Here is a 14,541-nt window from a genome sequence, read left to right on the forward strand (position 1 = left end):
GGGTTCCCACTGGCTCCTGGCAGAGGCTGGCTGGAGCAGGATAACCGCGGGCATTGGTGCTGGTACCTTCTCCGCGATCAGTCACCGTGGGCCTGACAATCTCCTTACCCCATTTCCACCGAAGACTGTGTGGAGCCTGACCCCTTGCCTCTCAGCTGGGTCCTGTTGTTGAAGAACAGATCGTGCTTGGGCCAAAGACCAGGTGGATTTCCTGTTCCTGCCACTTCCATTTGAAGCTGCTCCAGAATTTGGCTGCTCTGATTAAAAATGCAGCTTCTAGCCTAAATTTAGAGATGGCTAGAAATATTTATATGTGCTGCCCTTTAGCTTAAATCAATTCTACCTTCATAATATTTACTTCCTTTATGTATTTATAAGTGACAGGCATATTCCCCTGTCTTGATTTTATTAGGTTAAGCAAGCCAATCTCTTTAGTCTTTTTTTATAAAATAAGCTTTCTTTTCCTCGCCTCATCTTTGCAGCTGTCTTCTGCACCTCTTCCAGCTTGAGTTTATTTTTCTTACGTTTGCATGACCACAGCTATACAAAATACTCTAGAAGAAATTTTACCAGAGCCTCCTATAAAGGCATCAAAACTTCCTTTTTTCGTCTATAAATAACCTTGTTTGATATATCCTACAATTGTTTGCTTTTCCATGTCGACCTTGCTTTGGCTCAAACATCTTGCCATTAGCTGAAATATCCAGGTCTGTAGTTTTTGGGGTTTTTTTCTGCTTACAGTTGTTGAGGTCCCAGAAAGAGGACATTAGCCAAGGTGCACGATCATTGATTTTGCAGTGCTGGTCTTGGTCTCCATGAGTTCTGCTAGTCCTATCTCTAAGATCGTCACGTTTTTCTTGTATGAAAACCGAAGCCTCCCATTGCCGTCTGGGTGATGACACAAATAATCGAGGTGAGGACAGTGGCACTAACACTGACATCACCTTTGTCTGCATTTGGTGGCTGTTGCAGTAAGCGTGGCTCTCCTCTCATCCCACCAGCAATGATACCCTGCCACAAATTGGGAAAGCTGACACTGATGTTGGCCCATGAAAAGAAAAACCACAGAAAGGAGGGCATTTGTGTGGCCGTTACCTCTATCCTGCGTGCAGGGCTTGGTGCAGAAACTTGTAGAAAGCATCTGGCATCTCCAAGTCTGCAAGGCTTTGTGATGCCGAGCTGTGGGCTGGAGGCTGCAGCAAACGGGGAGGCGTCGGGGTTGCAGACATCTCTGCAGAAACACCAGGCACTGCACTTGCATCTGAGTATTAAATAAAGTCACAAAGTGACATTGCTGTGGCAATACCTGCTCCTTTTCCTTGGGATGCAGGGATAAATCTAGTTCCCTCTAATTAATACCAGTGTACCCACAAGGTACTTGAGCCGTTGTACAGTCCCGTATCCTCAATGCATATGCCCACAGCATATGAAGGCGTGCAATTTAATGACTTGCGTTTAAAGGTGGGTTTATAAAGTATGCTGGAAGGAGAGAAACTCCTGGGCGCAGCTTCCCAAGGCACATCCCTCCGTGAGCAGGTGATTTGCTGTGTCTTCCTTGAAGATGCGTAAAGCTGCCAACCGGCCTTTATGCTGGGAGTGTTAGGTATCGGATGGATCCCACGGAGCAGACCTGCTCAGGTTCGTTAGCTGAGGCTAAGGAGAAGCTCTCAGGTGCACATAGCTAAGTCTTACCGTTCTTGCCTGTCTTGCCTCCTGATTTTTTTTTGGTTTTGAAGTGCACGATCTCACCAGGGCTTTGTCAGGAAGACAGTTGCCACACGTAGCAGGAGCCCCCAGAAGCTGTTGCTGTATGCAAACATAGCCAGTGGCAAAGTGATTAGAATAAGGGAATTAACTCACGGAGCTGATTTACGTGCTGCAGCGATGCAGTGGGTTTGTGGGTTTATCAGAACACTGGGTATTAATCTGGGCAAAAAGGAGTCATGCTCTCCAGGCAGGAGCCTGATTTTTTTTTTTCCAATGGTTGTTCTGTTTGCTGTCTGTTGAAATGGCCTGTATTGAACAGCTTTACTCTGGTCGGACTTCAGGGACCTTGCTTTACAAACATGATCTGAGGAGGCTGGGTTGCAGGCGTCCTTACAGCGGGGCTGTGCTGCGCGCCTCAGCCCTGCTCTGACCCCGCAGCCAAGGGCTGGGTATTGGCAACCAGCCTGCAGTGCCAGGACACGCTCCGCTCCGGGGAAGAAAAACGCGAAATACTGATTGATTTCTTTATTTTTTTAATTATCTTTTTTTTTTTCTCTTGCAATGATCCTTATTTCAAAGAGTTGTAACTGAATGTGGATTTTATTAAAGTGGCATTTCTCAAAGGAGGGAGACGAGCAAAGAGCGCTCCTGAGGGGCTGTGGCATCAAGTTGAATATCCTAAAAGGCGCTCTGTGTCAAAGCAGTTGAGCTTCACCTCGTCCCTGGGGTCCCAGTTTTCTCAAGACTTTGACTAACCAGAAGGTGTAGCAACAGCCGCTATTTACGGGGGAGCGTGCGGGGGTAGATGGCAGCATCTGGAACAGGTCCAGGCGAAGGACTTCTTGGGCAGGGCTTTGCTTAGCTGCCCTGCTGCAATCTCGGTGATAAGATGACCTGATAAGATTTCTGCTGGAGGGAGGGGGGGGGCAAGGGGGCTGCTTATCTTTTTCCTGCAGCGAGACCAAATCGGGGAATTTGGTATTTTCAATGCGCCCTTAGTAACAAGCTCTGAATTTGGAGGAGTGGAAAATGTGACTCAATCTAATTATAAACTAGCTTTTCAGACGGGCCGGGAAGTTCCTTGTTTTGTCCTGCTCTTATGGGTTGTTGCCCTGAGCATCCGGGGAGACCGAGGAATGCGACAGTAAGGAGAATCCTGCGAAGGAGCCGACCTGAGATTGCGGGATCTGGCTCGCCTTTCCTTGCCACGCACTTGAATGCCAGCTTTCCAGCAATCTGCTGATGGCAGGAATAAATTGCCGGGGCTGGTTAGCTGCGCGGCGGCAGCACTAAACCCCCAGCACTTGGCATCCCTGCTGTGTGGTATTTTTGCTTCCCTTTGGCCTTTCGCTTACAAAAAGTCGCGCTGAAAGAAGAGCCCAACTGAACTTTTTTTTTTTTTAAGCCGCGTGAGGCTTTTCCTGCCCCACGCTCACCCCCCGAACAAGGGAGAAAGCGGGGTGTGGGCAGCCCGTGCTGACCCCAGCCCTGGCGCAGGCGGGTTGTGCCTTCCCCCTCCAACAATAAGGCTAAACAAATCCTTCCAAGCTGCTTGCATGGACCGATGAAAGGAGGATTTCTTGGGACACTCAATGTTTTGTAGTGACCTCCCAGTGAAACAGCTGTTGTGTTCCCTTGCCCAGGCAGAGTGGGACGCTGAATAGTGCCCTTATAGCAAACACAGAGGCGCATCTGGAAAAGAAGCCGTCATGGTAGGAGTATGCGAGGATGGCATGAGCTGGGCGTAGCCGCTCAGCCCGCGCCCTCGTGAAGCCATTTCACTGAAGTTGGTGAGACAAAGCATCGCCCTTCGGGCGGGCTGCGTCCCTGCAGCACAGCCCTGTGCTTCCAGGCGCAAAGGAGGGGGGCTGCTTGCTGTGCGTGAGGCTTCGCTTGCCCACGCGGTGGCTGGAAAATGCAGATTAGCTGCGGACACTTAAACTTCTCGTTCGGTTTTTCATGTGTGTGTGAATGTAGAGCAGCTACTTCAAGTGGCTCTGCCGCCGCTCCTTCAGGGACTGAAGTTTGAGCTTGAAGTCGAGGGCCAGGCCCTGCGATACAGTCTCTGCAGCCTTGCTGTCCCGTAGCTCCGCTTGCTGAGCTGAATGGTTTGATTTTTCTAAGGCAACAGCTTCTAGTGTAGGGAGACGTTGCAGGAAGAGCTTTGCAGGGCTCTGGCTGGGAGCAGCCGAAATGTGGGGTTAGTTTAACTGTCCTGACCTACCCTGTGCGCAAAGGAAGCACCAATTACCGGCTGTTCCCATATAGCTTTTGGTCTCTGAGCAGAGGTGGTGAGCTCCTGCTGGTAATGAAGACTCGGGTCACCGAGGCTGACGTACTTCTGAGAGCCACTGAAGTCCCTGGGCTGTTTTTAGACTTTCAGGGGCAGATGCATCTGCATGAAATGTCCCGGAGCAGCTTGTTTCTGTCCGTGAGTTCCTGCGCCTTTCATCCAAGCCGTGCAGCTGCTCAGAAGAGGGCTGTCTGCTGAGGATACCCAAAAGCTCTGGCAGGTATCGCAGTCCCCGCCGCAGGGAAGCACATGTGCTGCGATTCCTGCCTGCTCGCTGTGCCAAGTAAATCCAGCTTTGCTTTCTTCAGACTGAGCTTTCCCAAAGAGCAGCACTGGGTGGTGGCACCGCACCGGTGCTGTGCCTGGCGAGCAGAAGGCTCTGAGAGGTGCCCATCCTCCTTTCACCACTGTTTTCTGGGCCTTGTGTTTCGAGGTAAGACCTGTCTGATGTTCCCGGTTTGCAGCTCTGCTGTATTTGGGGAAAGGAAGGGAGGGAGATGTTAAGATTGGAGGCTCCTTCTCGCATCACCTCCTGGTTGCATCCAGGCAAGTCTCCCTGTCAGGGCTGTTTCTTGGGACCAAAACAAGTGGCTGTTATGGTCCGAGGATTCTCCAGCTGCTGCCTTGAGCTGTTGTGTTCCCTGACCCAGTGCAGCAGCTGCTGTTGCTGCAGGGCCCGCCTGGGGCAGTGGTGCCCGGACAGCTTGGCCACGTGCGCACCCCACGCCTGCGGTCACTGGCTCCAGCTTCGTGTCAATGAAGAAGAGGAATGCACCCGATGGACCCTCTTGGGATGCAGGCTCTGCCTGCGAGGACTCAATCCTGTGACTCGGAGCTTGCAGCCCCACGTTCTCGTCGTTTCTCTTGACTCCAGGTTGGCTGTGCCAGCTCCCTGAAGCACTGCAGTGCCCGCAGTTCCAGCAGCACTGGGGTGCATGTGAAAACCCACGTCCCTACCACCGCTTGCCACTGCGGGACAAGGCAGACCAAAATCTGCCTGCTCACATACCGGGTTTGGGGCTGAGACCGCCTGTTGCTTCTCCTGCTGCATTAGCAGGGGGTTAAAATGAAGCTTAGGCTTGAGCAAACAGCTTAGGTCTGCCTCTTTCTCTGCAGCTATATTTGCATTTGAATTGCGTTCCTTTCCATTTTCTTTCCCCTGCCCGCTGGTTAATTGCTTGCAGAAGCCTGAGCGCCAGCAGCCTGAGCACCGCAGACTTGGTTTAACACCGGTTGGGTCAGATGGCTGAGCACAGTTCAGCTCGCCTTCTGTTCAGATGTAGAGAGGGCTCAGCCGGGGCATTTTTCATTATTGGCCATGTGTGTTAGGGTAATGCTGAGGGAGCAACCCAGAAGGGGAGTCTGTCATACAGTAAATTGTCATCAGTAATTATACTCCAGATGAAATCCCTGGCCACGGGGTCTGTCTCTCAGGAACGGCTGGACACAGGGAGGGGAAGAGGGTGGTGGGAGACCTGGCAGAGCTGCAGGAGTTATCCCTGCTCAGCCCTGCCCAAAAGCAGTCAGGAATTTTTCAGGACTGATTTGAAGAGGGCGCAGGAAGGAGCTGAGTCCCTGGCTGCTGCTGCTGCCCATGGGAAGGTCTGGCAGCATCGGCTGGGGAGATCCCACGGGATGCCTCCAGAGCCGGGAGGACTTCATGCTGGTGTGCCAAAGGGAGACCCATAGCAGGATCCTACGGTACCTGTCTCCTGTCGAAGGACTCGCTGCCTCCTTTTTGGAGAATTCATTGGGAGGAGGAGGACTAAGTACTTAGGGGGTTAGAGGGCACTCTCGTAGGCGAGAATGCGGTTTTTGCCTGGATTCACTCAGAGGCAGCAGTTTTGCTCGCTGTTCCTTTGCTTATCTTTGCCCTGTTGGCTACAGGGCTTTAAGATCCAAGTTTTAAAAAAAAAAAAAAAAAAAAACCAAAACCAAATCAAACTGAGCTATCTTCTTTCATGAGCTGACTGCTTTTGGCTGGCCTAAAAATAACAGGCCGTGTATATCTGAAAGGACTTTGTGAACAAGGTCTTCAAAACCAGCCAGACCACTGTACGTATTTAAAATCGCAAACATGGCCACTCTTTTAATGGTCTTCAGTGCGCTGCCAGGCTTGTGTAATCTTTAGCCGATAAGCATTCATTTACAATTATCTCAAATAATGGGAAAACAAAGACAGCCTTTTTTTTTCTTGAGCAACGGAAGAGTTATTTTGAAACCAGACCCCTTGAGGGAAATGGCAGGGCATAGGGCTGATATTTATTGCGTACATAGAAAACAGGGAAACTTTTTACATGAAAGCTAGAGATCCCAAATCATTAACTATGCGTAGCCTTAACAAATACCCTTTGAAGCAATATTTGAAGGAAATATTGCTAGAACAGAGTCCAGGGCTCCCCGCTCAGGGTTTCACGCCACCACAAACACAGCGGCAACCGTGACCAGGACAGACCCACGCCGAGGGCTCTGCTGATCAGCGTTTATTTAGGAACAAGTATTTTTATTCAGCCCCATAACTGCTTTGATTAACTACTCTAATCTTGTGGGGCTCTTCCTTTGTCATGCGAACTTGGGTGAATTCTGCTGCCAGGGCAGTAGCTGCGTTTAAAGTGGAGCCGAAGCGTCGAACGCTTGGGACTTGTTGCCTTCCCAGAGATTTCCCAGGGGAGGCACAGGCATCTTCATGGGTTTCATAGGCGTAATACACTTAAATTTGATTTTTCTTAATCATCTCTTGCAGAACCCTTAGAAACAGTCCGCATCTCCTCGCAGGTTGAATACAGCCGAACTAGCTCAGCTCTTTTTTAAATCAAGTTTAAGTGGGTTTATAAATGTTTTGCAACCGTCGCATCCCTGCTAGAACAAGTTGTCCCAGTAGGTGATTGCCTGGCCTGTTTTTGTTTTTCAGGAGAGCCTAGTTTTGGGTGTGAATCTGTCTAGCTGCAGTTTCGTTGTCTAGCGTGGGCCCTTAAGAAGGTGAGCTCACGTGTAAACTGTACGTTAAAAAGGGTTTTCCAAGAAGAAATATTCAGACTGGCCTGCGCATCCCTCGCTGTCCTTTTTGCACGTGAGTTTGGCCACCTTTCCCAAGTGAGTTTGGCTATCAAACATCGGAGCACACGTGATTGAAGAGAGAATCACCTTGTGCCATGAGATTAAAGGTAACGCTTGTTGTATGTCTCCTCCTCAAGTCATGGGCCAGGCCCGAGGAGGAGGGAGCGGCAGAAAACCTCGGCTCACAGGGAAAGCTCTGGATATGGAGCGTGTGATCCTGTAATTAAGGGGTTTTTCTGAGTGCACGGAAGGGGAAGGTTTGCTCCGAATGTAGCCTGAAATTACACGTTCAGCGTGCATTTAACCGCTCACTATTAAAGTTTTTATTCTCCTTGATTGTGTAAGCCTCAATAACGCTGCGGCTTTGTCCTGGCTCCTCATGTTTCTGTTCCTAACCTGTGCCCAGCCCTGCCCTTCCTCCTCCCCGGGGGGCAGGCTGGTGGCTAATTTTGGCACAAAGGGATAAAGAGTGGCACCGTCCAGCTCCTGCTAATGTCAGTGCTGGATTGCACAGGGCACTGTACTGGCATCTCAGTTTTTGGAGAGTGTGGTGAAATTACTCTCTTTTTTTTAAACAAACACCGGTGCACATCAGCCCCGGTTCTGGCGGGGCAGGATCACACCCAGCTTTTGTCTTCTCTTGGCAGAAGAGATGCTGACGAAGGACAATTTGGTCCTTTGTTCCCGTGTGCCCGTCTCAGGTGAAGGGCTGGTTTTCCTTCGGGCTAGCTGGGGTAAAAGCAGCTCCTGTTCTTGCTGCGGTGGGGGAGCGGGTGCACGCAGCAGTAGCCCTGCCAAAACCCACTGTGAGTATACAGCAAGGCTGAGTGGAAGGATGTTCAGGTCCCGGCACCTCAGTTTGGGTGGCGTACATTGGGGTGTAGGGCATGTGGGGTGGCTTTTTCCGTCTATTAAAGGCAGGAATCTTAATTTCCTGCTCTCTGGCATTGCTGCTGGGGAGTTAACTAAAAGCTGTGCTAACAGCTTTAAACTCTGCTCTATAAACTGTGTCCAGGCTGGCTAAAAGTGTGGCTGATCCTTTGCAGAGGAGAGGAATGAGGGTGTTGCCGCTACGGTCGTGGCCGAAACCCTCTGCGGCTCTTGCACGAAAGCGATCTCATGCTGCTCTTGCCAAAAGACTTTTGGGTCCTGCGTTATCCTTGCAGAGCTGCGCATCCAGACTCTTCAGTGTGCCGAAACCTGCAGCGGGGGGGTCTGTGAACCCCCCTGCCCTGCCTTCCACTGTGCTGCCTGGATCCTGCCTGCAGGTGGGGGGTGGGAGAGGTACCCAGGACTCCTGGCTCTGCCCAGCCCTGCAGCACCGGCCGTCGCTCTCTGTACGTCCCAGGGGCTTTCCCCAGCAGGACCTGCGGTCAGGCAGGTCTGGGGAGTCCAGCCCTTCCCTGCGCCTGCTGCCGCACGCGGGGGCACCCCCGCCAGCCAGGTTTCCTTGCAAAGCTGCTCACCCAGCTTTGCGTCTGGATACGCTATGAAATATGTATGAGCTTTACAGAATTGCAGAGTAACCGAAGCACCCTTTCAAGAGGAGAGCTGGAACGCAGCTCCGCATTGGACTGCATTAAGCCCAGAGCCTCAACCAGGCTGCTAAATCTGTCTTTGTGGGGCCCAAAAAGTCTTGTTTCCTCTGAGCGTGGGGGGACATACCTCGTGGCAAGCCCAGCCAGGGCAGGCGTCACGCAAGACCCCACTGCCTCCGGCTGTGGTGCTGCCAGGCCCTGGGTGGGAGAGGTGGCAGTGAATTCCCAGGGAGGCACTTTCCAAACACCCCCCAGGCCGGGGAGGGTGGCGAAGCTCAAGTTGCTCGTCCTGGGGTACCTACAGCCCCGGGAAATGTCACAGCCCGCCGAGCTGGCAGTGTCCCCTTCCACCGCACAGCCCGAGCTGCTCCCCCATGCCTCGTGATCGGCAAGCGGCTGTAGCACAGACAGACAGACGTCAGCTGCTGGGAACGGGGGGTTTGGGGGGTTTACATCCACCCTCAGCTGTGGCCCGAGGTGGGAGGCAGGAGTCCCCTGGGCTCCGGCATGTGTGGCTTTTCCCTTTGCAGGGTGGGGAGCACTTTGACAGGGTCTCAGCCGTGCTGGTGACGTTTTGGAGAGAACTAGTGTCTTCTCCGCATGAGCAAAACAGCCAGGAGACCCGCAGGGTCTGGATGTGGGCTGGCTGGGGAGGGGACTCAGAATCGGAGGAGGAGGGTGGGCTCAGAACAGTACAAATGGATAAATTGGGAAGCGAAGAGAGCCAGTGAGGTTACTTCTGGCTCGCTTCTCCTCTGGAGCATACAGAAATGCCATCGTTGGCGTACGTTGGCCCTGCGGTTGGACCACACAGTTTGCAGGGGAGACTTGTGCTCTTGGACTGCGCTTCACTAATCCACACCGTGAGTCACATAAAAAAAAAAAAAAAAAGGTGTTGTTGACCTAAAAGAGGTAGTAAATAGTGTGTTGGAGTCCTGAGGTGCCTGCGGTCTGGGTCAAAGCTGCCCGTTGGTTCTAGTCTGCAGAAGCAAGTTATTATATGAAAGTGAAATCCTTCATTTTAAGCTAACTCTGAGGATAAAGCCAGGCTGGTGTGCCGTCCTGTGTCCAGCAGTGCCCGTGGACATTGCCCACGCTAGCCATCGCAGTGCTGGGGTGGCCAGACGTCGGGTGTGCTCCCCTCCTTCGGCCCCGGCTGGCCGTTCCGCTGGCAGTGCGGGAGGACGCCGTGTTTTAAGTGGCTGCATAGCTCTCGGGATTTGCTGCTGCTTCTTGAGAGCTGGTGTGCTCCCACCAGGCGGGGGACTCCGAGCCGTAGTTTGCCGGCTTCTGGCCCCTCCAGCCCAGCCTGGCTGCTGGGTGCAGCAGGACAAAGCTGAAAGTTAACAGTAAGTTCTGCTGAGTGCTTGGAGCAATGGGCTTGCAGGGTGTGATCAGGTGAGGAGAGAAGCGAGACGGCAGGGATGGGAGAGGAAGAAGAAGAAGTGGGAAGAGGGCAGTTGTTGGCCTGGCCCTACAGTGTCGCGTAACCTCACAGCTTCATAGCTGTCCCCGTGACTTCAACTCCCCTTCTGCCCTTGGAGAAAATGAAGCACTTATGCTTAGTAGTTGCACAGCAAGTGCTAGAGAGCTGGTGCCTGCAGGCGAGGGACCTTTGCAGGACTTTATGACCTCCCTTGGCTCCTTAAGCCCTTTGGGACCAGTGCACCCTGCAGAGCTCGTCCTTGTCACCATGTGAAGGAGGAGACATGGGCTGCCCTACTCTGGCCAGGATGTTCCTTCCCCGGTTGTTATACATGGATTTTTTTTCTTTAATCCTTTAAATTAAATGTTATTGCCGCTAGAGCCTGTCCTAATGCTGTACTTCTAAAAGCACCTCCTTTTTTTTATTTGGTAGATCTCCGAAGCTGGGAAGGACTCCTTGCCTTCTTGGTTACACTGGAATGCGGAAAGCAGCTCCCTGGAAGGGCTGCCCCTTGACACGGACAAGGGCGTCCACTACATCTCAGTGAACACGCTGCAGCCCTTCCCGAACGGGAGCTACGTGCCACAGACTGCAAACGTCTTCTCCATTGAGGTCCACCAAGAAGACCACAATGAGCCTCAGTCGGTGAGAGTGGCTGTCCAAGACACAGGTGATGCAGCGCCGTTTGTGTGCAGCTCAGAAGAGCCGGTCACTATCCTGACTGTCATTTTGGATGCCGACTTAACAAAAATGACGCCAAAGCAGAGGATTGAACTCTTAAACAGAATGAGAAGCTTCTCAGAGGTGGAACTTCATAACATGAAGTTGGTTCCTGTTGTAAATAACAGACTCTTCGATATGTCAGCCTTCATGGCTGGACCGGGAAATGCAAAGAAAGTGGTGGAAAATGGGGCCTTACTCTCATGGAAACTGGGATGTTCTCTGAGCCAAAATAGTGTCCCCAATATCAGCAAGGTGGAGGCTCCAGCTAAGGAAGGGACCATGTCTGCCCGCCTTGGCTACCCTGTTGTTGGCTGGCACATTGCTAACAAGAAACCTCACCTCCCAAAGAGGATGCGGCGGCAGATCAACGCCACCCCTACGCCTTTGACTGCCATTGGGCCGCCCACCACTGCCGCGCAAGAGCCACCGACCAGGATCGTCCCCACCCCGACATCTCCCGCCATCGCGCCTCCCACAGAGACAACGGCACCCCCAGTCCGGGAGCCCATACCGCTGCCGAGGAAGCCTACGGTCACCATCAGAACAAGGGGCCCCATCGTCCAGACGCCCACTCTGGGACCGATCCAGCCAACCAGGGTAGCAGAAGGCACTGGCACGGCCTCTGTGCCAATTCGCCCCACGATGCCCGGGTATGTAGAGCCCACAGCCGTGATCACACCACCCACAACTACCACCAAGAAACCCAGAGTCTCTACTCTGAAGCCAGCCACACCATCCACAACAGATTCCTCCACGGCGACGACGCGAAGGCCTACTCGAAGACCCAAAACACCCCGTCCGACAAAGCCTCCCAGCACAACCAGATCCCCCATCTCCAAGTTGACAACGGCCTCCCCACCAACCCGTGTACGCACTACAGCTAGTGGGATCCCCCGGCCCTGGGAGCCAAATGAGCCACCCAAGCTGACAAACCACATCGACAGGGTCGATGCGTGGGAGGGCACCTACTTCGAGGTTAAAATACCATCAGATACCTTCTATGACAAGGAAGATACCACCACTGACAAACTGCAGCTGACCTTGAAGCTGAAGGAGCAGCAGATGATAGAGGAGAACTCATGGGTGCAGTTCAACAGCACCAGCCAGCTCATGTACGGCATGCCGGACCACAACCACATCGGGAAGCACGAGTACTTCATGTATGCGACCGACAAAGGCGGGCTCTTCGCTGTGGATGCTTTCGAAATCCACGTCCACAAACGCCCACACGGAGACAAGTCTCCGGTGAAGTTCAAGGCCAGGCTGGAAGGCGACCACAACACAGTGGTGAATGACATCAATAAGAAGATCATGCTAGTGAAGAAGCTGGCTCTGGCGTTTGGCGACAGGAACAGCAGCACCATCACAGTGCAGGACATCACCAAAGGCTCCATCGTAGTGGAGTGGACGAACAACACGCTGCCCCTGGAGCCCTGCCCCCGGGAGCAGATACGGACTTTGAGCAAAAAAATTGCGGATGACTCCGGTGGGCCAAGCCTGGCTTTCTCCAACGTCTTGCAGCCTGAGTTCAAGCCTCTGAACGTGTCGGTGGTCGGCTCCGGCAGCTGTAGGCACATCCAATTCATCCCTGTGACAAAGGATGGAAGGGTGATCTCGGAAGCGACGCCAACGGTGGTGGCGGGCAAAGACCCTGAGAAGAGCAGCGAGGACGATGTGTACCTGCACACTGTCATCCCCGCCGTGGTGGTGGCCGCCATCCTCCTCGTGGCCGGCATCATCGCCATGATCTGCTACCGCAAGAAGAGGAAAGGGAAGCTGACCATCGAAGACCAGGCCACCTTCATAAAGAAAGGCGTGCCCATCATCTTCGCCGATGAGCTGGATGACTCCAAGCCTCCGCCGTCCTCCAGCATGCCCCTCATCCTCCAGGAGGAGAAAGCCCCACTGCCCCCCCCCGAGTACCCCAACCAGAGCATGCCGGAGACCACGCCGCTCAACCAGGACACCATCGGGGAGTACACTCCGCTGCGGGACGAGGACCCCAACGCTCCGCCCTACCAGCCTCCCCCCCCCTTCACCGCACCCATGGAGGGGAAAGGCTCCCGTCCGAAGAACATGACCCCGTACAGGTCCCCGCCACCCTACGTCCCCCCTTAACAAACGGGAGGCTCTCGGGGGGAGAAGGGGCCTCCAGCTCCACGCCAGTGCTGTCTGTGGGCCGGCAGCCCCCTCACCAGCCGGGAACCCGAAAGCCCAGCCCGCTCCCCAGCAGGCCCTCCCCGGCTGTGCCCGCCGCACCGGAGTGCTCACGGGACTTCGGGGGGACACTTGTTTTATTTTTGCCTAACAAGCTTTGGTTTTATTTTATTCATAGAAAAAAAAAAAAAAAAATTCTCGGCTCAAACACGCCTTCCCGGCGGCTGGGCTTCTGGCCAGGGCCGGGGCCGGGGCAGCGGGCAGGGAGGGGGGACGGGATGGGTCGGGATGGGAGGAGCAGGCAGCACTGGGGTAGCACTCTGGGTCTCCGCTGTTTGCCTTTAACACTAACTGTACTGTTTTTTCTATTCACGTGTGTCTAGCTACAGGACGTAACATGAAAGGTAGCCTAAAAATAATTAAATTCAAGGGACTTTCTGAAGTCGATGTTTTACGTTTTTACATTTAATCTGCTGTTTACCTAAACTGGGCTGTGTAGTTTTGGGGAGGGGGAGGGCAGTGCTGTGCTGCAGGCGAGCTCCAGGGGTGATTCAGCGCTGGTTCGAGGAGGGGAGACTCCCCAGGACAGCCAGCCTCCTCCTCCTCTTCCTCCTCGGGGGGATCAGCTTGTTGGTTCGGGGTTTGATTCTTTTATTATTATTTTTGTTTTTAATCAAAGAAATCCTATTTTTCTCACGCATCATAAAATAGTCATCGGTTGAGGCGGACTGGCTTGGGGTACCTTTGGCTTCACCTCGGGGTGCAACGCTGTGCCGGGAGGGTGAGCCGGGCCCTGCGTCACGCTGGCTTTTCCGCTTCCCAGCGAGTGCCGGGGTCAGGGTGGTCTTTTTTTAAGCAAAATCCCCTCCCTGCGAGGTGTTTCGGTGGCGGCGGGGTGTTTCCTCTGTAGCACGGTGCCGTCTCTTTGCCTCGACTCCTCCTTGAGAGTGGTGCCGGAACGGCCTCACCGGCCCCTGCCTTCGGGCCGCACTCCTCCTCCCGGCTGCTCTGTGCCCGGACGCTGTTGGAAAAGTTAAAAAGTTTAAAAAAAAAAAAAAAAAAGAAAAGAAAAAAAGGAAAAAAAAGTGCTAAGGAATAGTTAATAGTAAAATAAAATCAGTGAACTCTCAAATCTAATTTTTTACTAAATTTTTTGATACAGCCTCCAATTGTTTTATTAAAAAAACAAAAAGACTTAAAAACCGGTGTACCGCTGCCAGCAGTTTGTACGAGCTTAGTTTCCTAGTGCCGGCTCCGGGGACCCGCCGCCCTGCTCGGGCCAAGCCGCGGGGCCGCCCCGGCCGCCCCCTGCCCCTTCCTTCGCTTGATAGCTGTTCTTTTTCTCTCCGTCATCTGAAGCATGGATTAATTTGTGTTTTCCCTCGGCGTTCTCTGGGGGGAGGAGAAGTGCGGCGGGGACGGGGGTGTCCCCGCGCACGCCGCAGCTGTTACCCCCCACCCCGTTCCTTCCGGACATGGGGAGCTGCCGCCGCCGCCGGGCGAGCGGCTGGGTGGGCGAGGGCCCGGCCTGCGGGGGGGGGCGGCCCCTCGGTGCCGGCCCTGGGGGAGGTGAGGGGCCGGGGCCGGTGTCCGCGTTGTGTAAAGGACCGTGTGGAGTCAATAAACCGTCTGCTTTACCA

General features: G+C 53.5%; 2 protein-coding genes across 11 annotated transcripts in view; one reads left to right on the forward strand and one right to left on the reverse strand.

Annotated features, from left to right (window-relative positions):
* Nucleotides 1–13,343, forward strand: part of DAG1 (dystroglycan 1) — a 53,945-nt gene extending 40,602 nt beyond the window's left edge. For all 10 annotated transcript variants that reach the window (XM_054215778.1, XM_054215770.1, XM_054215775.1 and 7 more), the window contains exon 3: nucleotides 10,454–13,343. In XM_054215778.1, coding sequence (XP_054071753.1) covers nucleotides 10,454–12,862 — 2,409 coding nt within the window. In that variant the 3' untranslated portion in view covers nucleotides 12,863–13,343. The remainder of the gene's footprint in view (nucleotides 1–10,453) is intronic.
* INKA1 (inka box actin regulator 1) overlaps nucleotides 1–14,541 on the reverse strand; it is a 61,563-nt gene that overhangs the window by 27,598 nt on the left and 19,424 nt on the right. The gene's annotated exons all lie outside the window — the stretch shown is intronic.

Source organism: Rissa tridactyla, chromosome 10 (assembly GCF_028500815.1).
Source record: "Rissa tridactyla isolate bRisTri1 chromosome 10, bRisTri1.patW.cur.20221130, whole genome shotgun sequence".
NCBI lineage: Eukaryota > Metazoa > Chordata > Aves > Charadriiformes > Laridae > Rissa > Rissa tridactyla.